This window comes from Sinohyriopsis cumingii, chromosome 7 (genome assembly GCF_028554795.1).
Source record: "Sinohyriopsis cumingii isolate HCF-2022 chromosome 7, ASM2855479v2, whole genome shotgun sequence".
Taxonomy (NCBI): Eukaryota; Metazoa; Mollusca; class Bivalvia; order Unionida; family Unionidae; genus Sinohyriopsis; species Sinohyriopsis cumingii.
Window position 1 is genome coordinate 129,245,554 of NC_142967.1, and position 27,675 is coordinate 129,273,228.

Sequence of the window (27,675 nt, forward strand, 5' to 3'; positions counted from 1 at the left end):
CTACTAATCGACCATCAGGACAATACTATCTTCCTTTTTGCTAGATCAAACAGAGCGTGCATAGTATCTTTGAAACCTTTGACATCAAGTGTTGATTTCATTTTTCTTATGAAGGCACGTTTATTAATAGTTCCTAATTTGGCTTTGATTTGCCTGCGACGTCTGCGAAACGAATAGCTCATCATCATTGCCGTTATCTTCAATGACGGCCTCAGTGACATTTTCAGTTTTTCTCTCATTTCCCTTCGGATTATCCATTTTGTGAATTTAAATCTGGACTTGATATTGTCATCAGCTTCATTATCTAATATGTCTTTAACAACATCGAAGCTATTTTGAAACTTTCTCTCAATGTCCACACCATCCATATAATGAAGTTGAGAGAGCATATTTGTTGTTTTCTCAAGAATCTCTTTAAATACATTCAAATATTTTTTTTTGTTTTGATTTTGTTAGAAGAGTATTTTCATTTCAGTCACATTGACAACTTTTGTCTAACTTATTAACTGTACTATAGATTTCTAATAAGCTCACACTCCTTGGATGAACATGAGGTAACAATTACATGAGGGCAGTTACACTTCCTAAATAGATAAAGTAGTTCCAAAAGTGATATTGCTGCTGTGCCGATCAAAGTGGTATTGCCACTGTGGCGATATACCTTTTCTCCCACTGATATATTTCAATATCTCATCATGATGCATACACTATATATATATATATATATATATATATATATATATATATATATATATATATATATATATATATATATATATATATCTGTGTGTGTGTGTGTGTGTGTGTGTGTGTACTTGCAGATACCATTTTCCATTTGGTGAGGAAGAAGACTAGTGTTTCCAGAGTCACAATGAATCCAGCTTTGATCCGTTTAGGAATACTACTCACGTTTTTTGCACCAGGAACATATTCAGGTATTTATCTGACTTTCTAAAACGTAAACTTAATTCTAAGATTTGATGGGTGCCTTAAAATTTTGGTTTTTAGTTTGTTGTTGAATTGTTCTTCTTTTAAAATTCGTCTGAATATTAACTTAAAACCACGTTTCATGTGTCATGTGTCAGTTTCACCTTCTGGCTCCATCCATTACATAGGCTAAATGACCTTACTCGTCTATAAGGAAGTTATGAACAACGTTATACTGAATCACATATTGAAAGAATGACAACTATTATACTCTTCATCGGGGTGAATTATAAACGACATTATTCCATGATGTAATATTGAATCACATATTGAAAGAATGACAACTATTATAATCTTCATCGGGGAGAATTATAAACGACGTTATTCCAGGATGTAATGCTGAATCACATATTGAAAGAATGAAAACTATTATACTCTACTTCGGGGATAATTGATTATGTGAGAAGCTAAGTGTATATCATTTTCAAGTGATTTCTTTCAGGATGGATACTCTTTAATTCACTTCTTCTGCTCAGGTACCGGAAGGCATGACAATACTGCCTTAACGCCGATGTTTAACTTTCACCATGAATATTAGTCTCTCCCTCCCTCCCCCCCCCCTCTCTCTCTCTCTGTGTGATTTGGACTTTTAAGGTAGCTTTAAAAAAATTCCTGTCATATCGCTACGATATCTGCAGTGTGGAAGTTTATAGTGATGACTAGAACTGGGGCACCATGACGCAGGCATTTAGCATGATGTCCCACCCAGTCACATTACCTTGACAAAAGGACAACCAATCCTAATACTAACCTCTTAATGCTGAGCGCCTAGCGAGGCAATTGCTAGTAAGTCTTTAGTATGACTCGGCCAGGGATCAAACTCTTGACGCCCCGCATCCGAGGCGGACGCTCTAACCACTTAGGCCACCGGAGCTGTCTATGAAGATTAGTAACTTAGTTATTAGAGTTAATAAACTTAGACACTGTACTTAAATTAAGGGATAAATCTTACAAAATATTTTTAGAATAAACATTGATCAAACCGAATATAACACTGTTAGAAGCTTCTGTCTCTGAATAATGTTATTTTCAATGTCAGTTATTTATTGTACAATAACATCCCTTTGAATAGACAGTGTAGAACTTCAAAACCAAAGCAAAAAGTACAAGAACAGTGTGGGCTTATTAACATTATGCACTTACATATTGATAAATAAGCATGTCACGTACGTGATAATAAATCAATAGTATTTCATGAATAATTAAAAAGCAACTTATATCTGTAGAAAGGACTGCATAGCTTTATTTCTGATTTTAGGGCAATCGTATGTGCATTTGCAATTATGTACACCAGGGATGAATATGATTGCTATATCAGTACCTTTTCGTGATTTCCTTTTTATATTTAACATTTTAGTTATGTCTAACAGGTATGGTGCGTCCATTGACTCTGATATGTTCGACATGATAATATAAATGGCACTTCTTTGTTTACGGCATTATTGCATATCTACCTATCTCAGTATCTTACATCATCGACCAAGCCGGCGGTTGCAAATAAGAAACTGGTACGAGTAAACATTTCGTGCATGAAGGCATCTCCATTTCAAATAGCAAGTCACAAATAGATTTGATCTTGACGGCAAAACCATAAATAAATACAGGAAAATGTATTAGCAGGCTATTTGATGCCGAGAGAATTTGAAAAAAAAGCATATTCCCCAAGGACGCAAAACTGGATCCGAACCCTGCTGATTCATTATTCAAATTCAACCCGCACCTCTTTCAGTCACGAGTCCTGAAGTCTAAGAATTTAGGAACCGCAAATCCTAACTCAGTTTGTCTCCTCTTTCGACATGGCGGGCCTATTCTACACCCCTGAACCGACACTAGCAGTATGTATGCATAAACAAATGACGCGTCGTGGTACTTTACTGTACGACGCATGACGCACACGCCGACGGAGATAACTAGTCAAATAACTTTTAGAGGGTAATCGTGGTATTTCTTAAATTGAATATTGCAACTCCTTTATTCCAGGCGCATCTCCTGTAGCGACAATCTCCACCAACAAATCAGTTTATTTTACCGAAGGCGGATCTTTAGAGCTGATTTGTGAGTTAAATCAGGATGTAGGATCTTCGAGTGCCTGGTTTAAAAAAGATGGGCTAAACTGGATTTTGATAACAAACTCATCAACATGCGAGTTCCACAAAGCAGTTCAGTGGGATCCTTACACATACAATATCACATGTATCAGTTCGAGGAGATTCGTGTTGGTAATAGATGGGATGAATGCCAGAGACCACAAGACAACATGGATGTGTGAAATCACATCCTATAATGATGGTCCATGTTTGGGTGCCAGCAATCCATGTATCAGCAAAGGCCTATCTGTCTTTCAAAGAGGTAAGTAATAATCAAACTAAATATATATATATATATATATATATATATATATATATATATATATATATATATATATATATATATATATATATATATATATATATATATAGTATGTACGCTGTATCAATAATATACCATGAGATGAGTACTGACGGAATGAATGAATTCCTCACATCCCTGCGAGTGTGTCCGCTGTTTTTCGTTCGTTGAGTCGACGAGGACCAATCTAGTCATCCGAGGGTTGGAGGGGCTGGTTCTGTTTTGTGCGTGCGCAGGTGGGTGATGAGGCCGACCCTTGCATGTTCGTCTTCGTAAGGGACAATGGATGAGCGGGACATCTCCAGGAGGGTTGATGGCACGCGCTTGTCTGGCTTACCTCTTTAGCTCTGCAGCTGCTGTCCAGCTAGATTCGTACAACTTTGAGCCTTTGTGCACGGAGGAAAGCCAAGTGACTCGATCGCTTGCTATTAGCTTCCAGCAATCAGGGTTTGTGTTGAACGCTTTTGATGCAGCTTTCAGCTTGTCTTTGAAGCGTTTCTTCTGACCTCAGTAGGATCTTTGTCCTTGCTGTAGCTCACCATAGAAGAGTCTCTCAGGTAGCCGTTGGTCTGGCATGCATTCAACATGTCCCGCTCAGCGTAGCTGGGACAGCATCAGGATGACGTGGATGCTGGGGAGATCTGCTGTGTGTCCGCTACAAAATGCAGTTGTACGATTTTCTTGTTGTTTACAATCACAATCACATATGCAAAATTGATAAGTTGGTTGTCTTCTTTTTGAGTTTCTATTTTTATTCACATTTATTAAGTCAATACAAGACACCCTCATGATTTAAATATGAAATATGTTTTTTATGAAGAACGTAGTGCACTACAAACATGGTTAGCTTCTTGTACACTGAACCTTTGCTGTCAGGCATTCACGTACTGGCGTATGGAAATTGGCGTGGAATAGAAACTAAGTGAATTGACGAACCAACAAGAGGTAATTGAATTATATTAATATCTTGACAGTTCATCTAAATCATTATTCTGCTTTATATATATATATATATATATATATATATATATATATATATATATATATATATATATATATATATATATATATATATATATATATATCTGTGTGTGTGTGTGTGTGTGAAGATATTATTCTGGAAGATTTATTTAAATTATTTAGTTGAATCACAAAGTGCTCATTGATATTTTGGACTGAAACTCTACTTTGGGATTATTGAGAATTCGTTCAAAGACATTATTGATATTGATTGTATCATTGTGGTACACATGACACTTAAGACTCGTGGTACATCACTTCATTCAAGACTATCGGTACCCCATGACATTCAATACTATAGGAATTCATTCAGAACATTAGATACTTTTGGACTTGTGATAGAACATTTAATATTTGTTGGGATTTAATTCACAACGCTGTAATTATCTCTTACTATTCCACTTTGGAACTTAAAGAAATAGATTATTTGTTGTGTTTACTAAATTTGTCAGCTTGGCTTTTTTATGTTCCCTTGCTTAAGACATAGAGACATAACAAGTGAAATAAACCTCTTGCATGAAAATGCTCATATAAATCTTAAACCGAACTTCCTTTCAATTTGACAAAATATTTTGCATTAAAATGTCTAGATAAGCTATTAATATTAACATTATTATTATTATTATTATTATTATTATTATTATTATTATAGATATATAAAAGAATCATCATATCGAGTGTTCTAAAGATTGGTGTTCATGCAATCTGTTTAAAATCACAAATATCTTATACTTTGGAAAATCTAAAAATGTAATTTCTGCAGTCCCATAAAGACTACTAAAGCACAATATCTTTGAAATTACAAGTCTTGCACGTTTAAAGCTAATGCCTGTTGATCATATCTTCAGGCTTTTCTTCTTTTCTTTTATTTGGGAAGTTATAAAGTTGTTATCTGGTATCCATCACTACTGGTACTAAGAATAAAAGAGTAGCTCAGATTATGCCTCTAGAAATGATGACCTAGATTTTGTAAAACTTAAAATGAACTTACTGAAGGAGAGTGACGCGAAAGGATTGGGTCAGCTTACATCATAACAAATTGATCTTGAGAAGCAGCCAACCAAGTTTAACAACACTATAGGGCTGCATGGATGTTCTTATCTATGTTTAAATCTATGTTTTACTTCAAGTCAGCAATAATATTGGACACAGCTGGGAGAAGATGAACTACACTTTGTCATATTCAACTCATTAAGACACTAAATGTCATGCATCGAGTTGGATTTTCTTCAAGATATTTTCTTTAGATACGTGTGTTACCCTGGCAACTACATATTAGAGCATCTGAAAATGAAAGTTTGAAATTAAATGGTATAAGGTCATCTTATTATGCATCTCTAATAATCATTTTAACTGAGCCGCTAGATGTTCACGTAAACCAGTCTGCTTTTCCTCTGTGTACGTGGATCACCATAGTATTGTCGAGCTGTAGTATGATGACCTTGAATTCTTAACTTGAAGTGGATCTAAACTCCCAAAATCTGTCAAGATATCAATGTTAGCTTATACATTTTGACAAATACATATGCTGTTTAATTTAGTGAGGTAAACGTAGTTTGTCTTTCCTCCAAGTCCTTATACTCATTTTTAGGAATAATAATGCCATTGTCGATGAAGGCAGATCAAACAGACAAGTAACGCCTTTGTGTTGTAAATGTTTGTATATAGGACGAAATTTAGCCAACATATTTCATAATCTTAGAAGAAAGGAAAATGAAAAAGTGAAATGTACTGACAATATCAAGTATTTTAGGAACATCTGTTTTTTTGTCTTATTGAAGGGAACATTTATTCACAGTAATCAGCGTATTTCAGGCCTACGAACAGAGAATCTCTCCTCGATCGTTCCAGTCTGTGTGAAGTATTGAAAATGTGTGGAACACTTACATTCAAAGTGCTATTGCTGTCGATGACAATAATGAATGCAAAGAGACAATAATAAAAACAAGCGGCTTGTATGTTTCTTACAGTGACTCAAATAATTTATATCTAAATATTTGACATTAACAAAATATGTTATATTTAATTATAATAGGCATCATTTAATCTCGTATTGACACGTGTTAGGTACACATAACAAATTGTGATATAAGTATCTTATGACTCAAATCAGATTAAAATCGATAAGACAGTCTTGAGATTAACATGTTTGACGGTTTGGAATTTGAAGAAGCGAGAGTTAAAGTTGTTAGATGATTGACAGTACTTCCACTTACTCGGACAGTCTCGATCACATAAAAACTTTGTAGGGCGAGTTGTAAAAAGTAGTAGCTGAATAGTTTCTTATATTTAGTAAAAGAGGCCACATTTTATGCTGTTCAGTGTCACTTGCACAAATTTTGAGGTCTTGCGCATAATTTGAGCAAAAAATAGGTAACGTGTGACATGTGTTAGTCAATTGACATTCTTTGCACAGACTAAAAGATACAAAAGTCAAATTCCTTCGATTTAATTTGATTAAAAGAGGTTTAAATTTTTTTGCACAGAAGTAGAGTAAGAAATTTGATATTTTAAAAAAAAGATGGCCATATTTGGCACTTTGTGAAAATATTAGGTTGTCTTAATTCGGTAACGCTCTCTCACAAATTGGCTTCCAGTGGGGTGAAAAATACCGGCCATGATGAATTAGGAAATGCTTATTTAGGAGTAGAAAACACGATGCTTTATAGACTGAAAACCACACAAAATGGATGCACGGCAATATCGAAAGCCAACTTTGCCGAGCAGTCACTAGAACCAAACAAGAATCCTTCACAGAGAATGATGCTCTGGAGGCCGAAAAAATCTATACAAATTCACTAGAAGTCCTAGGGTCAGACCTGCACCATTTTCAGTCGGGACAAAATTACGTACTGTAAGAGGCAATTGATTAAAAGCCTGTGTCGATGTAACCGTATTATTTAGGAGGAATAGTGAAAACAAGACTATTTAGATGGGTACATTTATTGCGATACTTGAGATCAGTTCAGCACAATTTACATTCGACACCTGCTACATAGTGATATTGTGCTTAAGTGAAAAGCCCATGTTGATACAATAATATATTCAGGATAACTAATATATTAGAAGATTTTCAAGATGGCCGGCAAGTTAGTTATTTTTTAGGCTAATCAGCGCAATTGTAATAAAAGACCAGCTACGTATTGCAAAAGTTCTATTAAAACCACATGTCGATGCAATTTTTCTTTTAGGAGTAGTAGTCATAACAAGATCTTGTAAACTCATTAATATATTCATTTACGACCATCTACATGTCATAGAACTCTTTAAAAAAATTGATATACCTTTACGGCTGTTCGTCCAGGATAAGCAGTGTTAACAATATCATAGAAGTCTGAGGAGAACCATTTTCATGTAAGACCACATATTCCCTGGGATGAATGTATATGTAAAGTTTCGTTGCAAAATTCGTCTAGTAGTTTACGAGAAGTAGCATTCGCAAACTTGACATAACTAACGGATGACGGTCGACAGGCCATCAAATAAAATCCTCTTGTCCTTGATTCGCAGAGTTAAACATAGCAAATTGCATATCTTCACTCAGATCGCATGTGTTTTTTTGCGTGATTACTGTTGTAGATGTGTCTTGTCTATATGGATCACTTTACAATTATTTTTGTCATGTCTCTTTCTGTCTGCTAATGTTTGCATTTTGCAGTTCCAGTAACGACCGTCCATCTGGCAGATAATTCTGGAAAACCGTTAGGTGACACAGTAACGGTGGTCGACGGAGCTAGTAAACTTTTTACGTGTGATACGTCCCCTAATGGAAGCAGGCCCTATGCTTTATTTCGCTGGTACAGAAGGAAAGAAAACCAGACTACGATTTTGATTGAAAACCAGTCACATTCCTCTACACCAGATCCGATCCCGGTACCGAATCAACCGGAGACTGACATTTTGATATCTTACAACACTTTGAATCTGACTATCGAGAAGTCATTTCAGAAAATTAACATATTTTGCGCAGCTCAGGACAAGACAAATATCGGAAACTATGTTGAGTCAAAAGAGGTTCAGATAAATGTCGTGTGTATGTTATTCATTTGTCTCATACTATGTGTCGTAAAACTACTAATAGTTATATTTGTGACATTTAACAAAAGGACACACATTTTGAGTAATATTTGTAGTTCAACATTATCTGATTTGCAAACACGAGAAACACCATTCATCTTCCAAGAGAATCACACTATTGTTCACCTCTGTCTCAGTTTTCTTTCAATATTTGCGTTGAAGTTAGGTATTTGATGAATGGTCACATATTTATCATTCTTAATTAACAATCTTCTTGATTTCCTGAAGGTTTTCTCTTAGCATGACATAAGAGCTTTTTCTTCAGTAATTTCATATTTGTGCCACATTAAATTTAAATGTACTGTATTTAACACTGTGCATGACTGGAAGGTCATCTCTTTGCCTTTGCTAGTCGATAAAATGGTGTTATTATTATTATTACTAGTAGTAGTAATAGTAATAGTAGTAGTAGTAGTAGTAGTAGCAGCAGCAGCAGCACTGGTAGTGGTAGAAGTAGAAATTCTCAAAATGATTAAATTATACAAGGGATTTGTGCTTAACAAAACCATTGCAGGCCAATAGTTTATTCTGTAAAATAGAAGTCCCACTGATTTAATTTTCAGATCCTCCAGTAATTGTCCTTTTGCCAAACAGTTCTGTGTACACTCTCAGGGACGGAAGTCACAATTTCGGTCTAACATGTTATGATATTGACGCCAATTCCTGGCAACAACCATACGAATTTACATGGCTCTACAATGGAAAAGTAATACAGGGTCAAACTTCATCATCCTACATAATTCAAAACGTTCAGAAGTCTGATGCTGGCCAGTACCAGTGTAAAGCCAGCAATTCATACGGAACCGGGATATCTGAGATCTTGAAGCTTAATGTACAGTGTAAGTATTTTGTGACTTTCTGAAGAAAGCCATTTTGTAAGCTATATAACGTATTTTCTTCATCACAAAACACGCACAAGCATATGTAAAATAGAAACATACAAATGCGCACACACAAAATTAAAACGAATAAAAAGAATAACGTTTGCAAACATCAAGAAAAAGGAAAAAAAAATACAGCTGGAAGGAACGAGAAATTTAAAAGAAAATTTGCAGAAAGTTTTATAATGCATGTAGACTTTGTCTCGAAAATGATGTTTAATATTTGTCTTTTCCTAAAGTCTAGCGTTCCATCATCGCTTTGGCTAGCATACATTTGCTACATTATGTTTATCTTCTGGTAGTAAACTCTTGAAAGATGAAGTGTCTGTGAGTCTAAAGCAGTCATGAATGCCTGTAGTGCTGTTGCCATATCCAGTACTATATTTAATTATCCCTTATTCATTCCTTTTATTTTGCTGCCTTTTAAACCGGCCATCATCGTCATTTTAACCTTTTTTTTCTGATGTCATTAGATTTTATGTCTACCCTATCTCTGTGTTAAAATGCACCCTATAAATACATTGCGAGATTGATGAAAGATCGCAGAAGTTTCCATTTCTACTTACATTCATTCTCTCATAAAAAGCAGCGGGCAAACGCAATATTTCCAGTGAGCGATACTCTGATGCTAAGAACGCTTCCAATGCCTTTCAGATGGTGCTAAGATAACTGATCTGTCAACGGTGAAGAGTGACACTGTGGACGAGAACGGCACTACAACACTCCGCTGTTTTGTGGACAGCAACCCAGTATCTGACATTACCTGGACGAAAGAAGGATCTGAAGGTCCGTTAAAAACAGACTTTTCCGTACTTCAGAGCTATCTTGTCCTCAATTATATTCAATGCCTGGACGCAACGAATTACAAATGTAAAGCCAGCAATGGTCTGGGCATCCCTGTAGAGAGAAAGATTCCGCTTCGTGTTACATGTAAGTCAAAGTATTGATTTATTATGTAACCCAACTATGATCTTTAATCACCTTTCGTAGGGTCTTCCGTTTTGCTGTTCTTCAGTTGGTATTAATACATATCAGATACGGCAATGATATTTTGATGCAGCAAGTGTATGTATTCTACACATGCAAAAGATATTTCCGCTCTCTTGGGAAAAATGAAACGAACACAACAAAATATGGCAGCATTTCGCTTTTAACAGTAATATTTCTTAAAAGAAACTGCAGCCTATTTAATCTGCACATTCCTAAGACTTTTTCTAATTTGGCACTATATAGAAGACGAGAGGAGTCATTTTCACAGCTTTTGCGGGGTATGGACTATACTTTTTCTGGTCTTTTAAGCAATCAGATTAGCAGTGATTCGTATTATACATGTTTTATTTCGTTTTATTTTGTTTAACATTGTCCAGCAAAGAAACGTTGTATTTAAATTATTGTAAGGTTTAATTTTACTGGCACACCCTTACTGACTTTTTGCTTGAACACAACAAGTTGTTATTGGCAGAACACGATATGTAATGCTTACTTGCAGTTCTGTTCATCGTTTTTTATGCATTATTTGCCACAAGGGTTTGAAGAAGATTTATCAAAGAACATTATATATCATAGACAATACATGGTTTGCATGGCCAAATATTAAGTTCGTGGCATTATTCGTATGGTATGAAGAACGATTACCGTAGACAAAATTACAAATTTGAACTTTTATTGCATGGTTGTGTAATTACAGCAAAAAAGCTACAATGGTGACAAAACATAGAAAATAGACTTTGCTGTGTGAAACGATGATACACCCTAACCCGAATCAATGACATCATACTAAAAGTGTATTTTGCATCAAAAGAAGAGTTGCTGTTTCAGCGGAAAAACAAAATAATCATCACTAGCAGATGATAAGTGATATCAGAGCAGTAAACAGATTGCAGATATTTTGTTTGTAAACAAATGATACGCACGTGATCTTTATATTATTAAGGACTGGGATAATGCTTTATGCCTTGTATCAACTTTTATTTGTACATTATTAGTGATTTTCAGATCGTTTGTTACAGGTCACCCTAGAACCGATTTTAGATCCCCTCCAGTGAATAAGGTTTATGGTAAACGTGGGGGAGATGCAGTTTTGAGGTACGCGGTGATATCCTATCCAGACCCAACATTTGTATGGACATTTATTGGAAATGGCAGTGAAAGGAAAGTTCTACCAGATTCCTCAGTCCAAAATGACTTTGGTCGGCAGTCTACACTAACATTTACAAATCTGGATTTCGAAGACTTTGGATTTTACTCTGTCACCGCTATCAATCAATTTTCGCCATCTGCCACTGAGCTATTTGAACTAATAGTTGCAGGTAAAGTAGTTTTGTTGACGAAGACTGTTGCAAATCTTCACAGTATAAAAAGAGAAGACAAGAAAGAGAATTCTAAGATTGTCTCCTTTAACACCAATTCGTCCTTGAAGAGAACCCTTGCCAATAGAGGGGCAAAATAGAGTGGTAGATAAAACAATATTCCAATAGGTTTATATTGTAAATGTAAAATGACACACTACAACAGTAATGGATTCCTCGCATAAAAATATTTGAACACAAATGCAACCCTCAGGATTACAGCATTTGTTATTTCATGAAGTTAGATTAACTGGATTAATCATATACTTAAATAATTTCTTTTAATTATAATCATCATTGTTAAGCTCTTGTTCGTAGTTTCGTAGTTTGAAGACCACTGATATAGCTTGTACAAAGTATCATCCTGCACGGCAAACTATTCTTGCTAAAAAAAATTAGTTATTGTAAAAAATAATTTCATTCTACTTCTCTTTTCCCCACAGTTTAAATGCAAAGGCATTTTCTATGACTGAAAAAGAAAATGGCGGAGTTTTGGATGTTTCGTATATATATAAATATATTGTTTATCTATCCGCAATTGCATCGGTAGTGAATGGGTAGTTACATTTCTTGTTTCATTTTCAGCAGAGAATGGGGAACACCATTATACAGAGACACTGTTGATTGTAGGATTGGTTGTAGTAGCTGTGTTCATTGTCGTGGCAATAGCTGTTTTCCTCATCAAGAGACTGTGGTGTTCTCAGAGTACATCTCGGAAACAAGGTTAGTGAATTTTGTCGTCACAGACTTGTGTGCAATACATTCTACTGAAAATACGTTTTAAAGACCTTACCTACAACTTGTTATCTTAAAAGTGACAATGTGAATGACACGGAAATATTGGCAATGTGAATGAGACGGAAAACAGCTCAAGGCAAGATCTTTTAGTCAGTAAAACTATATCTCCTGCAACCATAATTCATGCGATGTAGATAGCAAATAATATTTTCTGCCAAACCTAAATAAATACCACGACTCACGTGGAATAGGAATATAAATGTCATTGTAGCAAATAAACGCGGATCTAATTATTGTTTTGCATAGGGTTTTATTTCTGCCGTTAATGAGAAATTTGAAAGGAAATTGTTCCAATAGCATTACTTGCATATCATTCACAATTCATAATGATATTCTTCTTTTCAGACAAACAATCAAACTACAGGAACGAGCCTAGGTAAGATTGATTATGGCAGATATGCTTTGTCTTTCTTTTCTCCATAATATCTTAAAAGAGAATCTAAAAAGTGTCGCACTAACACGACAGAGAGTTACATTATAAATAATAATAATATTAATAATGATAATAATAATGAGGACTTTGTATAGCGCATAATCTTTAGAAGCTCTAAGCGCTTTATAACATTAGACAACACCTATAAGATAAAAAAAACATATAATGATATGATTACAAAAACAAACACCATGAAATTAGAAAACATTAAAAAAACACGCTGAGAATATTTAAGGTAGGAAACATTATTAGGTCTTTAAGTCTTTTCTTACAGTCGAAATAAGTGAGTTTTGAGAGCCCTCTTGAATGTGATCACTGTGTCTTTGTGTCTAAGTTCAGTGGGTAATTCATTCCACGTTGCTGGGCCCTGGTATGCAAAAGAACGCTGTCCATATGACTTTGTTTTCATAGTGAGAATAATGAGTATAAGACCGTCAGAAGAGGAGCGTAAGTGTATTACTGGTGTATACACATGGGTGAGGTCTGATAGGTATGTTGGACTAGAGACCGACAGTGAAACTTAGCACAGAGAACAAATTTTGTGTTTGACTCTGGATCGAATGGATAGCTAGTGTAGGGTACTGAGCAGCGGAGAGGTGTGCTCTGATCGTGGTACTCTGAGTGTGATCCAAGCAGCTGCGTTTTGAACTTTTTGAAGTTTCTGGAGCAGGTATTGAGATGAACCAGACATAATTGAGTTACAATAGTCCAGTCTTGAAAGTACTAATGAACACACAAGTGTTTTAGTGGCATCAACTGAAAGATATTTGCGAATTGAGCTGATGCGTCTCAGCTCAAGATATGCAGCCTTGCATATGTTCATGACATGTTGGTGCAATGTGAGAGTACTGTCCAGAGTAACACCTAGGTTTCGTACTGATGGTGTGAATTTAATGTTGGTGTTGCTGATATTTATTGTTTGAGATAAATGATGTGAATGAGAAAGTATTTGTGTTGTGATCAGAATGGCCTCAGATTTATCATCATTCATCTGCAGCTTGTTACATGTCATCCATGATTTCACATCAGAAATGCACCTCTCTACACCTTGGATAGTAGCATCAACTTCAGTTGGGTGGCTAGATTTGTATATTTGGGTGTCATCAGCGTACAATGGGTGAGACACTGGATGATGATCTATGACAATTGAGAGCGACTGAGTGTACAGAATGAAGAGAACAGGTCCAAGAACAGACCCCTGTGGAACACCACAACATAGATCAACTGGGCTGGAGTGTATTCCATTTGCAGATACATTTTGTGTCCTGTTGACCAAGTAGGACTTGAACCACAGTAAGGTTGTATCATGAATGCCAAATACATGCTGGAGACGGTGAAGTAATATATCATGGTCTATTGTGTCAAATGCTGCAGACAAACCAAGGAGGGTGAGGACTGTAATCTTTCCGCTATCCAACACAGAGAGAATGCCATTAACTACTTTTAGAAGAGTAGTTTCAGTACTGTGGCAAGGGCGAAATGCAGATTGTACATTGCTAAAAAGACTGTTTGAATTTAGATGAGATACAAGCTGGGATAGAACAACCTTTTCTAAGATTTTAGATATGAATGGGAGATTAGAAACTGGGCGGTAGTTCTTTAAATCGTTATGGTCTAGTGTTGGTTTCTTCAGCAGAGGCTTTACAATGGCAGTTTTGAAAAATGATGGGAATTCCCCGGATGAGAGAGAGGTATTAATAACATCAGTTAGTGAAGGCAATACTGGATCTAAGCACTCAAGCAGCAGTGATGTTGGAATTGGATCAAGTTCACATGACTTTGGTGCACTCTTCATCACGATTGTACGTACGAAATCCATAGAGACAGGTTCAAATGCTGCTAATGGTTGCCGCTCAAATTCTGTATCCCAACTGTATGGTGACGACGAGTCAATTGAAATTGTGGTGTCAAGCTTATTTCTAATGGTTTGTACTTTGTCACAGAAGAAATTTGCAAACATGTCCGGAAGGTCTACTGGAGAGAAGGTAGTTGGAAGTGGTGTTGATTTGTTCCTTGACATTAGCTTGTTAGTCATCTCGAAGAGCTCTTTGCAGCTGTAACTTTCCATGATCTTAGTAGTGTAGTGGGCTGATTTCGCTGCATGGACTATATTTGTGACATTCTTCTTAGCGGCTTCATTATGACTTTGACCTGAAATTAGCCGTACCTTGTAACCTTAACACGTCGAAGTCTCCCTCAGATTTATTTTCCTTCTAAGTTTGATTAATATTCAGTTTTCGCTCTCTCATGCCTATGTTAGAGCTTGCTGATACCGCCTATAATTGCACTTTAGAACATCATTTCATTCCAAGGCAGAGACAGACCATCAAAAACAAGCGTTATATTTACAAAGCTAACGGTCCGCTGATCATGAAGCGATGGCTCTGCACAGCAGTTAATCTTTGCCGTAATCTAGAGGTCATCGTAGTAACCCACAAAACATATATGAGCTTTTATAGTGTGAAAGCGATTCCAAGGGCAAAACATTGTCTACGCAGCCGGTAGGCTGCATGACAATGTTTTATTGAAAATACAACCGAATACTGCGGGAGAGGAGGTGCCTGAAATCGCGGAAACGAAACACTTCAGTACTGACTGAACCTGTCAGAATGTGGTTGCCCAGCGCTACTTATGCGCAAAATGTCAGGATCCGCTAGGCAATGACTGAAGCATCGACATTATTGATAACGCCTGCAAGAACAACCAGGACAATTGTAAACGCCGCGAAAATGCAAGAGACCGGATTCTAGCTGAACGAACGCAACGAGGTCGGCTAAACAAGCTATAGAGACAGCGCGATTGAATTTTCCTCCCGCGCCTTTCCGGCTCTATTAAAAACCTAAACATAAACAATAAACAAACAATAAAACAAAATATAAAAAAATAAACAAAATAAAAATGTAAAAAAAAATAACCTAGGAAAAAAATAATAATAAAAAACAAAAAAAGTTTAAAAAAATTAAGATCCACTCCAAAAACGACCCCCTATCTCTGGTATCGGCTGTTTCCAACTTATTCTTCGAAGCATTCTCAAAAGCCGTGACATCCCCGGACATCAAGCATTCAGAAAGACGTGATTTATTGGCGAAATTAGTAAGTGCGACATGGCATGCAGAAAATTGCAGGCGATAGATTGAGTGAAACACGCCCAGGGAATGTTTTACACTTGGCAAACCCTATATGCATCCTTTACGCAGCGAGAATCAAGATTAGATCTGCAAGCGCATGAATAATATACAGAAACACAAAAAGCAGTCGGTTGTTAGCGTTCCACAATGCAACTTCGACACGCACGATAAAACGTGGTGAATGATGTTATAACACTCTGAGGGCGATATATCTGAGCACTGGTACGGCGGGGATCGGACTATTGTCAATAATCGTTCTTATCTCCACCGAGATCGTCCTTGACATCACAACTTTAAGCTGTCGTCTAAGTTTTATTGCTGGAAATTTTATCAACTGAGGCACTATTGATGTTTGCTGAAAAGCACGATGAAATCAGTGTCTTGGCCGACATCAAGTTCAAAACATTCGCTGACCAAATATCTTAGGCGCTGTGCGATAACGCTATCTCCAACGCTGAGTTTAAGTTTATCCTCGATGATGTCGATAAATACATAATGATGAAAAATGAAATATGGTTATTATTTCAACAGGCATACACTTCAGTTGTTATTGATAAATTGGCTAGAAACCAAATAATACATCGCGCAAGAGCCTTGCTAGGAGATAATGAACAAGCTCTCTGCGAATTTATCATAAGCTGTGTTCTACCTTACGAAACAATATATCATGCAGAACGTTTTGGACTCGATGCCTACTTCCAGAGCACCTACAGAATACGACACGCTTTTTTATTAGCAAGCCGACACAAATATGTTTCCTAAGTGGTTTATTTTTGCGTTTAAATATGTTATATAGCTTTTCATTTGTTGTACGATTCCAAATATATTTTTGAACAGATACAACGAGCTCGTACATAGTGATATCAAGGGCTCTCGTCAGGGAGAATTAGCAGTCATCCTCAGAATACTGGCCGACTTCAAGCAGCATCACGAACAACTGAATACGGCCATAGCAACTGAGCTAACTAAGCGAAGTTTCATGCTAGACAACTCTAACTAGGTTTGAATTTCTCAAACTAAGTTGTCGGTTCGTATTGTTCTTACAATACAATGCCAGAAACGAAGAACAACCAGCTGGACAAGATAAACTTGTCAATGCTCTGGTAGAGGGCCATATAGGCCACATCATATGATCTCGCCATGAGTGTGGCGGTGCAGACAATGCCATTTAGGTACAGAGTGCTAGCAGCTGATGATGACTCGGTATCCAAGCAAAACACCTTCAATAATAGGCTTCTATTTTAAGGTGCGGCAGTTTGTAAAAGGTAGTTACAGGCACAAAAGAGAGTGCGTGATCAATACAGTGCTTGGAAAAAAACTTGAATCCTGGAAACGAAAGTAATGTTTGCGACAGCCACCAACATAGAAAAAGAAAATAAAGAAACGGATAGCAATGCCTATTGTAATAATTTAAGAAAAACAATTTTTGTGCCAGTCGAAACCCGTTCGTTTCCATTTTTATTCCCTAAGTCTTCGCGAAAAACATGCGCCACAACGTAACGCTGAACATAAACCCTACTCTCAGAAATTGGATTGATGGTATAGCAACGACTTGTAACATTGATCTTATTAAAAAGGAATCAAATTACGTTTTTAATCATTATAAAATTGGTTCATATACTAGCACGCTAGATTTATGTTTTATATGAATACTCCAAGTATCAGATCGATATTTTGGAGGTTTCAAATTGCTTAGGAAATGTTGAAAATGCCAGTTTCAGTCGTAAACATATGACGCATCATAAAAAAGATACTTGAATTACAAATCAGTGCAGTATAAAAGAAACAAAACATGCCTTTTCAGATTCAGCTTGACGTGTTCATTGAAGACTGACATTGGGCGTTCCTCATACTGAAATAATTTACGTTATTCTGGCATTATTCTTAATGGCTTCCTATTGGTGGAAGGCTTTTAAAGTAACTAAAATGCAGCTATCTTGATCTAGCTAGTAAAAATATACCTAATACATTGTAGTAACTACCGTGTATGCATCCTCAATTGCGTTGCCTACATAGTTGACTGGTGTAGACTTCTTGAATGTGCAAACATCTTACGTACATACGAAGGAAAAACAATCATTCACCAAAGATAAGAAGATAATAAGTGAATGTTAAATTAATGTTAACATGCGATTGCCATATGTTTTCTATGTACAGACAATTGTTTCTTTTGTCTACAGCACAGAAATGAATCAACTCAACACAAAACCGGCTCAAGGAATTGAAGTCACTGGTGAGCAGGACAATCTCCAGGCCGATAAAACTGATGAGAACCCCTATTGCGAAGTTTGTGGTAGGTGACTGTTAACCTGCATACTTGTTCATTATTATTTCTGTTGGAAAAAATATTTAATATGTTCTGTCGATCTCCTTTGTCTGGAATATATAATTTAGAGACGTACATTTTAAAGCATGGTGCAATTTATATGTGTTATGAGCCTTTTCAAACGTTCAAGAAGTTACTTTACAAAATGAGAAGCTGGCGTCAGATTATCCCTCATATCAATATATCGGTAATTATCCAGCTTCCTAAAACTATTCATGCCAGTTTTACTCCAATGAGTTATATGTAGTTGTCGTTATGGAAACATGTTGCACATTGAAACAGAGATTATTTAATGTTTTGTAAAGCATCTGTCAAAAGTCACAAGCCAGAACAAGATCAAAGACAAAATAGCTTGTTTCATATCCCAGTATAACAACGTGTTGCTACTCATTCCAGCATATACAGAATGTTTGGTGGTTTGGCTTTCTATATTTCGATTTATTGAGCAGATTATTTCTTCATTCCTGTAGATATCGTAGAAGATTACAGTGCTAGCGAAAATATGAGGTAACTGAGTCTACAATATTGAGTTAATGTCGGCATATAAACTGATTCAATCGATATACTATGCATAATCGTCTGGTTCTAATTAAAAAGGCCACTGGTTCAATCGATATACTATGCATAATCGTCTGGTTCTAATTAAATAGGCCACTAAGAAAATGGGACAGTCCGAGTAAGATTATTTACTGTTTGTAACTTTTAATTTAACATGAATAAAACGTTTTATTTGTGTAGATTAGAAACGATACACAATATAAAAACTTATATTGCATTTTATGTTGAAACAATGACCTAAACACATGTTAATCATTAAAACATTTTGATACACTCACATACTTATGCGGCAAAAATAATCGAATCTGTCTTACATCACATATTCTGGCTGATGTTCGCAATGGCCTTATAGTAAACGACACAAATCAAGAAAAATACCTTTAGGTTTAATATGATCCGCTTTTTAAAATTTATTTCATTTGCAAGTCGTATGCGTTTATGTATTGTACAGGGCATACTTATGTGCCATTTTTGGTCAACTATGTAGCTTTATTTCCTCCGCCAGGCTTCCAGAAGGTGATGCTTATGAAAAACTACACATTAATGCAAACAGTGAAGATCAGAATTACAGCTCTGTGAAGCGCAAACAACGCTTCAGAGGTAAAGTATTTTTCCTACCAATAATACGTGTGACATAGCCAAGTCATAGAAGTCATTTATTACAGGTGTGACATAGCCAAGTCATAGAAGTCATTTATTACAGCTTGATTTTCTATCAGTTCATCCCGAGTTATTTTGATGCAAATCTATTTGCTCAAATTGTAAAAGGTCGTCCATGAGCAGAACGTTTCTTTTTAAATGTTATGACTTATTTTAAACATTTTAAATATGTTAAAGAAGGAGCATGATATTGCAAAATTACCTATGGAGTGACTGGAGATACAAGCGCATAGCGTCTAAATGAAGTGTGAAGGATATATCAACTTTTGTCTCGCATTACAATGAAAATAATGCACTAAGCATATGGATCCTAAACATTAAAAGTAGTTTGAGTTATTTTGCATATACACTGTGAGGTTATTGCGGATTATATCTTTATGATACAACACAACCATTTCGGACTATTGGCACATCAGCACAACATATTGGACTTTATTCGGAATACCACTGGAACTCATTCGGAATACTCTATGCCTTTGGACTTGGAATATAACTGTCAAGACTATGAAGGATTTCATTCATCATACTGTAATGTATTTGTAATTGGTTCACGTTGTAATTTAGGGAAATCAATAATTTTTGTTCAGTTGTACAAAACTTGATGGTTTTCGATCTTTTCAACTTTTTTCAAGACCTTAGAGTGGTTACATTATACCTATTAGATATATCATACATATGACTAAGAAAGTACCAAGTACTCAGATAACTAGTTTATGCAGTGGTTAACGAGATTAAAAATTACTTAGAGAAACCAAACGTTTTGAAGACAAAGTATCATGCAAAGTTATAAATCTGGTCGAGGCAGGTATGGCATTAGTTTCAGTTGATATATATATATATATATATATATATATATATATATATATATATATATATATATATATATATATATGTATTTTAACACTTGGTTTGGTTTAGTTGTATCATGTACATGAATAGTAGTTCCTTTGTTGCTTTATCCGATGTTAGTACATAACATGTAGGTAATCTGGCAAAATCCATTAAAAAGTGCTTTATTTATAATAAAATTATCCTAAACGATGAAAAAGTTATGTTTGCCATTAGTAGAAATGTGGATGTCGTGATAATCAAAGCGATCACTGATAATGAAATCTTCAATAAAGAGTTTATTTTGATCATCAACTAATCTAGCAGTTACCAATATATATCAATAATGCAATCTGGAATAAATAAAAATCAAAGACATTTAAGACACCCGCTCGTCAGTGAAGGTTGATAAAGGGACATAAATATTTTTTGTTTGTTGAGGAAGTGAAGAAATTGAAGGCGAAATTGATACTAGAGAAACTTAAAGGAAACGATGTGCAACGCACGATACAAATTGAAAGGAGAACTTTTATCTTTCGGTGTTTAAGGTTTCTCACGTAATTGGAGAAATATATTACAATCGCAGATTTTGCGGGAAACGAAATTATCTCAACAATACAATTGGCAACAGTAATGGTAAACTACTGATATCTTCGTTAAGAACAGGTATTCTTGTTGGAAATCGCGATATATATCATGACCTGAAACAAACTATATCGTTTATTACATTAAAAACCAGAATATAACAAGGACTGTTTTAATTCTTGATTGTTTTACAATTTTGAGGTGTACATGAGTAAAGTCAAAGTTGGAGCGCTGATAAAGGAATTATAGATATTTCATGTCGAAAACACGACACGAATGCAAATATTTTGTTGAAACAATACTACTAAGTATTTTACAAGTATAACGCTAAGAGAACTATGAAGAAGGATACTAAGTCTAATATAGCTTTTAAAGTTTTAACTCATTTTTTTATTCAAGTAAAATCTCAACATCAATATAAAATCTTGATTTCTTTAATTATAATTATTTTAATTATATTTCACTATTTTGCATTTTACTGAACTTGAAAATATCAAAGTGAACTGAATTATTTATATTTTACAGATCAGGAACTACTTTAATATATATTGATATTTTCATCTGCATGTATTGTGATCTTTATCTATTTGGTATGTTTTAAACTCGAATTATTACAATATATTCTTTCATTTTTGTGTTCAATTTAGCTGTTCATTTTTCAACATATATTTAATTACTTTAAATGCTTCAATATATATTTAAACATGTTGCGTATGGATTTAATGTAGTTAACCTTAACGTTGTTTATAACAACAACAAAAAATGGTAAACTGGCTCACCGCTGGTAACACTGGACAACAAATTTTTACAAAAGTCATGTTACTGAAATAAAATTAGTCAATTCTTATCAATTTTTATGTGCTGAACACGAATATGACAGTCAAATTGCAAAATTGGCTCTAGTTTTTTTGTAATCTGCAAGAAATTAATGTTTACATAACGAAATGCATTCCAATAGTAAAAGGTCAACTGTAATAGCCTACCTATAAAAAATCAAGTCATTGACTACATCTTAGATTTCTTCGCCTGTCTCTTGTACAGCTGTTCGGGAGCATCTCTGAGGAGTGTCCAGCAGTAGTCAGCCAGCATTGTAGTGGACCATTTTCCCTGGTATCTTTGTTCCATTGTTGCGATATATTGATGAAAACGTTCGCCGTGTTCATCACTAACAATACCACAGTTGCTAGGAAAGAAATCCAAATGGGAATGAAGGAAGTGAATCTTTAGAGACATATTGCAGCCAAGTTTCTTATACTTCATCAACATGTCTTCTACTAGTTCCTTATAGTTTTCTGCCCTAACATTTCCGAGGAAGTTTGTAGAAACTAGGCGAAAAGCATTCCATGCTTGTTTCGCGTCACCTTCCAGCAAGTTGTTGAACCGGTCATCTTTGAAAAGCTCTCGAATCTGAGGACCCACAAAAACTCCCTCTTTAATCTTTGCTTCGCTGAGTCGAGGGAATTTTTCATGCAGGTATCGGAATGCTGGCAAAGTCCGGTCAATGGCTTTCACGAAGTTCTTCATCAAACCTAGTTTGATGTGAAGGGGTGGTAGCAAGATTTTCTGAGCCTCAACCAGAGCTGGGTGTTGGATATTCTTCTCTCCAATGGCTACATTCTGCCTGTGAGTCCATTCCTTCCTCATGTAGTGCATTTCCCTTGCTCGGCTATCCCACTCGCATAAGAAACACATGTATTTTGTATATCCTTGCTGCAGTCCCATTAAAAGGGCAACTACCTTCAAATCACCACAGAGGTGCCAGCTGTACTTGTTATACTCAATGGAATTCAGTAGCTGCCTTAAGTTATCGTATGTCTCTTTCATGTGGACAGCATACGCTACTGGAATAGATGGAAGAATGTTTCCATTGTGCAAAAGCACAGCCTTGAGACTCAGTTTCGAAGAGTCCACAAATAGTCTCCATTCTTGTGGGTCATGAGTGATATTTAAAGCATTCATGAGGCCCTCAATATCGGAACAGAATATCAGATTACTTTCCTTTCTGAAGAAAGGCTCCAATTGCTGGTGGCGCTTTCGATATGCAGTAATTGTGACATCTTCTTCTAGAAGATTCCATTGTTGGAGTCTTGATCCTAGCAATTCTGCCTTGTTCTTTGATAAGTCCAAATCACGAATCAGGTCATTTAGTTCTTCCTGTGTTATTCTGTGTGGGGTTGATGATGCACCACAGTGAAAATCTGGATCACTGCATGCTGATGGACCAGGAGAAGAACAGGTCGACTCACCTTTGTCTTCGTCAGATGAATCAAGAGAATATTCTGCTGGAGGTTCTGGAATAGGAAGTCCCTCACCATGTGGAACTGGTCTCAATGCAGACGGAATGTTTGGGTAGACTATTCTCGACTTCTTTCGCTTCGTTATTCCGCCGGAAAGAGGAGGAATCAAGCAGAAGTAACAGTCATTTAGGTGGTTGCTTGGCTCTCTCCACACCATTGGGACTGCAAACGGCATTGATGACCTTTTGCAATTCAACCACTGTGAAAGCTGTGTTGTACATGTAGCACAGCATATATGCGGAGCCCAAGGCTTGTCTTGGTCACCAACCTTGCATCCGAAGTAAAGATGATATGCCTTCTTCACTTGAGAATTGATACTTTTCTTCTGGTTGGCAAATGTCACTTCCCCACAAATATAGCAAAAATTGTCCGCGGTATTAACACACTTTCGAGGCATTACTGTTCTTTATTGTACGTAAATGGATAAAATAATAAGTTTTATGTAACAGTAGCTTGAACTGTCTCGCACAACGTCTAAAATATTTTAAATGCTGAACCTATCAGATTGGGCTTTATATAGTACACTGCTTACGTCAGCTTCAGCAGCCGCCTGGCATTAGTATAATAGGCCTACACATGTATAGTACACTGCTGACGTCAACTTACTTCAGCAGCCGCATGGCATTAGTATTGCATTGCATCAGAAAATGATGCAATCAACTGTGGATGATGTGAGCATGATGGTATTATGCAATGTTACATCATTATTCCGGATGTTGCTGCAGTCCTACTGGAGAAATTTACACAGTGAAACATAGAAAATGAGGTATATGAATATCTTCAAAACGAGAGCCAATACAAATTTTTCACGGTTATATTCGTGTTCGGCACACCAAAATACTACAGATTAGGGCCTTTTCAAGTCAGTAATGATTTCACTGTTGACCAGTGTAACCAAGGTGTCTTGAGTGAACTAGGCCGCAATCACACATCCATCTCTTATTTCTGTTTTTCTACAAAATGAGAGCCTTGTTGAGTATTCATTTTCTTTTTTCCCATACCTCCGAAAATTAAAAGAATAGCTTTTTATGAATATTTCAGAACCTGTATTGTAAATCTGTGAGCTTATCAATCATATACAGACTTGATATTCAGACTTGATCCGTCGGCTAGATAGGCCAGATTTATAAATAAACATGAAGATTAAGCTACGTGGTACGCATAATATTTACAACATAAACGTGAACCTTTTCATCTTAAATGTCACTGAGACATTCATGTACTATATTGTTTGACATATAAAATGTTATTATACATAATTTAAATTTCTTATTTCTTCGCCATTCTTATGATTTTTACAGAAATAATAATTGAACAATCGCCATTTCATATAAATGCCATACTTCAACAAATGTACCCTTTAGACCAATACAACATACAACATCTATACTAATTAGATTAATACAACGTTAAATATATGTACTAATTAGACCAATACAACACACAACATATGTACCAATTAGACCAATGCAACATACAACATATGTATTAATTAGACCAATACAACACACAGCATATGTACTAATTAGACCAATACAACATACAACATATGTACTAATTAGACCAATACAACATGCAACATATACAACATACAACATATGTACTAATTAAACCAATACAATATACAACATATGTACTAATTAGACCAATACAACATACAACATATATAACATACAACATATGTACTAATTAAACCAATACAACACACAACATATGTACTAATTAGACCAATACAACATACAACATATGTACTAATTAGACCAATACAACATGCAACATATACAACATACAACATATGTACTAATTAAACCAATACAATATACAACATATGTACTAATTAGATCAGTTCAACATACAACATATACAACATACAACATATGTACTAATTAAACCAATACAACATACAACATATGTACCAATTATACCAAAACAACATGCAACATATGTACCAATTAAAACAATACAACATACAACATATGTACTAATTAAACCAATACAACATACAACATATGTACTAATTAGACCAGTTCAACATACAACATATACAACATACAACGTATGTACTAATTAAATGAATACAACATACAACATATGTACCAATTATACCAAAACAACATGCAACATATGTACCAATTAGACCAATACAACACACAACATATGTACTAATTAGACCAATACAACATACAACATATGTATTAGTTAGACCAATACAATATACAACATATGAACTAATTAAACCAGTACAACATATATATTGTACCAGTCAGACCAATGCAACATACAACATAGGTACTAATTAGACCAATACAACATGCAACATATGTACCAATTAGACCAATGCAACATAGAACATATGTACTAACTGTATCAATACAACATACAACATATGTACCAATTGTATCAATACAACTGACTGCTGTACTTCTCTTTTTACAGGTGTGAACATATTGTTTCAGAGACGAAAGGGTCAGAAAATGAACATATCACCGATTAAGAGAAAAGCCTTGCAAAACTAATATTGTTTTAATAATAATACATAATTCCATTGACACTTTTGACGTGATATGGAAATCAAATACTTTGATGATTTCACTCCGTCAGTTAAAATATACAGTAATTTTGTATTATTTCTTCGCAGGGGATGATCCATGCTATGGCATTTAAGTATTTATTACCATCTAAGCCATGAAGTTGATGTCTTGAGATAACACTGGAGAGAGAGAGAGAGAGAGAGAGAGAGAGAGAGAGAGAGGGAGAGCACTTACATTTACAAATTATAGTTGGGACACTTAACAAATTATTGTTGATTTTATTTATTTTCAAGAATGAATGCAACTAATAGTAGAGTACAAAATGGCGTGTATATTAAATTTCACATTCTTTTCCAGTTTTATAGACCGATGAAAAAATATTAACAATCGACCACTCCGGTGGCCTAAGTGGTTAGTGTCCGCCTCGGATGCAGGAGGTCGTAGGGATCGAACCCCGGCCGAGTCACACAAAATACATAAAATGTCATTAGCAGCTGCCTCGGCTGGCGCTCATCATTAGGAGTTTAGTTTACATTAACTTTAGAAGTCGATAATTTGCTGGATTCAGTTGCTGTGAGTGGAAACAAAATAACCCAGATCGCAATAACTTGCAGAAAGCTGTTCATTGTTGTGTTACCTAGCTATTTGTTTCTTTTAAAATCTTTATTACATTTGTTAATATCTATAAATTTATGTTTCATTTCTCCATTACAGATCCAAAACGATCAAAGTCGTTTACAAAAGGTATATGCCTTTGATGGCAACGTGTCAGTCATCTCAAAGGTGTCACTTTCATCGCCAGTTAATTTATATAGAAAATATAGGAAAATAAATTAGATCATTAGATTATATTGTAAAGATACTTAAACAATCTATTTGTCTCCAATTTTTGCACTTTGCCATGGTTTGGAAGCCTTGGACTCACCATTACAACGAAAAATCAACTTGTAATCCTGAATTAAGTGTTGTCGAGCATTACTATTTAAAACAGAATATATACAAATCATGCAAAAAATAAACAACATGGACAATAGCTGATTTTTCGACAATTCGTGTATGAATTTAAACAAAATAAATGGTAGAGAATAGAGAAGTTTTAAAAATATCGAACTTAGTTTGAATATATGCTTAGCAATTACTTCAGTTACATGTACGTAAATTTAAACGTTTTAAATTTATATAGGTTATAGGCATTAGTTTCACTATTTTCATTTCCTGCCCTTATCCTTAAATCCCATTGCATGATGCAATATAAAATATATTTAAGATATACCCCTGTTAGAAACATGTACAATCATAATAGCTATTGATCATTTACCTCTCGATATCACATACAATAATGAACCATGCAATAACTAATAACCATAAACAATGAGACAGTCTTTAAATAAAATCCATATTTTGTCAAAAGCCAGAATATTTTTTTTGGATAAAAGCTGTAACATTTGTACTGTGTTTGTTTGATATATTTAGTGATTCAATAAACATTAGTTTCTATACATATATTGTTTCATGTGCAAAATAAATTAATAAAATCAACCTATGTTTGATTATTGTTCGCAGTAAACTATTTTTTGTTATAAAACTAAAGCTTTTGAACTAATGACACTCACCGTTTATCCAGTCAAGAAAATTGAGACACGAACGTTTGGTTCACACATATCTCAGAAAATATCAAACAGTTTCTTCTGTATTTCTATAAAGGTTACACAAACTGTGTAACGATTCTATGATGTTAACCTAAGTAAGAGAGAACGCAAAACAAACGACTTTAGTAAGATGCAACAAATAATATATTTTCCTAACAGACAAAGTGAACATTTAAAAAAC

General features: G+C 35.2%; 1 protein-coding gene across 1 annotated transcript; it reads left to right on the forward strand.

The window, feature by feature from the left end:
• Positions 1-830: 830 nt before the first annotated feature.
• Positions 831-27,361, forward strand: LOC149796110 (titin-like). Its single transcript, XM_089964193.1, has 12 exons — positions 831-935; positions 2,968-3,336; positions 8,054-8,428; positions 9,036-9,311; positions 10,008-10,283; positions 11,363-11,662; positions 12,287-12,424; positions 12,845-12,875; positions 18,241-18,353; positions 18,857-18,893; positions 19,450-19,544; positions 25,751-27,361. The coding sequence occupies exons 1-12, from the start codon at positions 872-874 to the stop codon at positions 25,828-25,830; spliced, it is 2,154 nt and encodes a 717-aa protein (XP_089820319.1). The 5' UTR covers positions 831-871; the 3' UTR covers positions 25,831-27,361.
• Positions 27,362-27,675: the final 314 nt, after the last annotated feature.

What these genes read in the sequence shown, in the direction of transcription:
- LOC149796110 (XM_089964193.1), top strand. Translation starts at nt 872, where the DNA reads ATGAATCCAGCTTTGATCCGTTTAGGAATACTACTCACGTTTTTTGCA. An exon ending in GATTCCGCTTCGTGTTACAT is followed by an intron (nt 10,284 to 11,362) that starts GTAAGTCAAAGT and finishes CGTTTGTTACAG; the next exon opens with GTCACCCTAGAACCGATTTT. An exon ending in ATTTGAACTAATAGTTGCAG is followed by an intron (nt 11,663 to 12,286) that starts GTAAAGTAGTTT and finishes TTTCATTTTCAG; the next exon opens with CAGAGAATGGGGAACACCAT.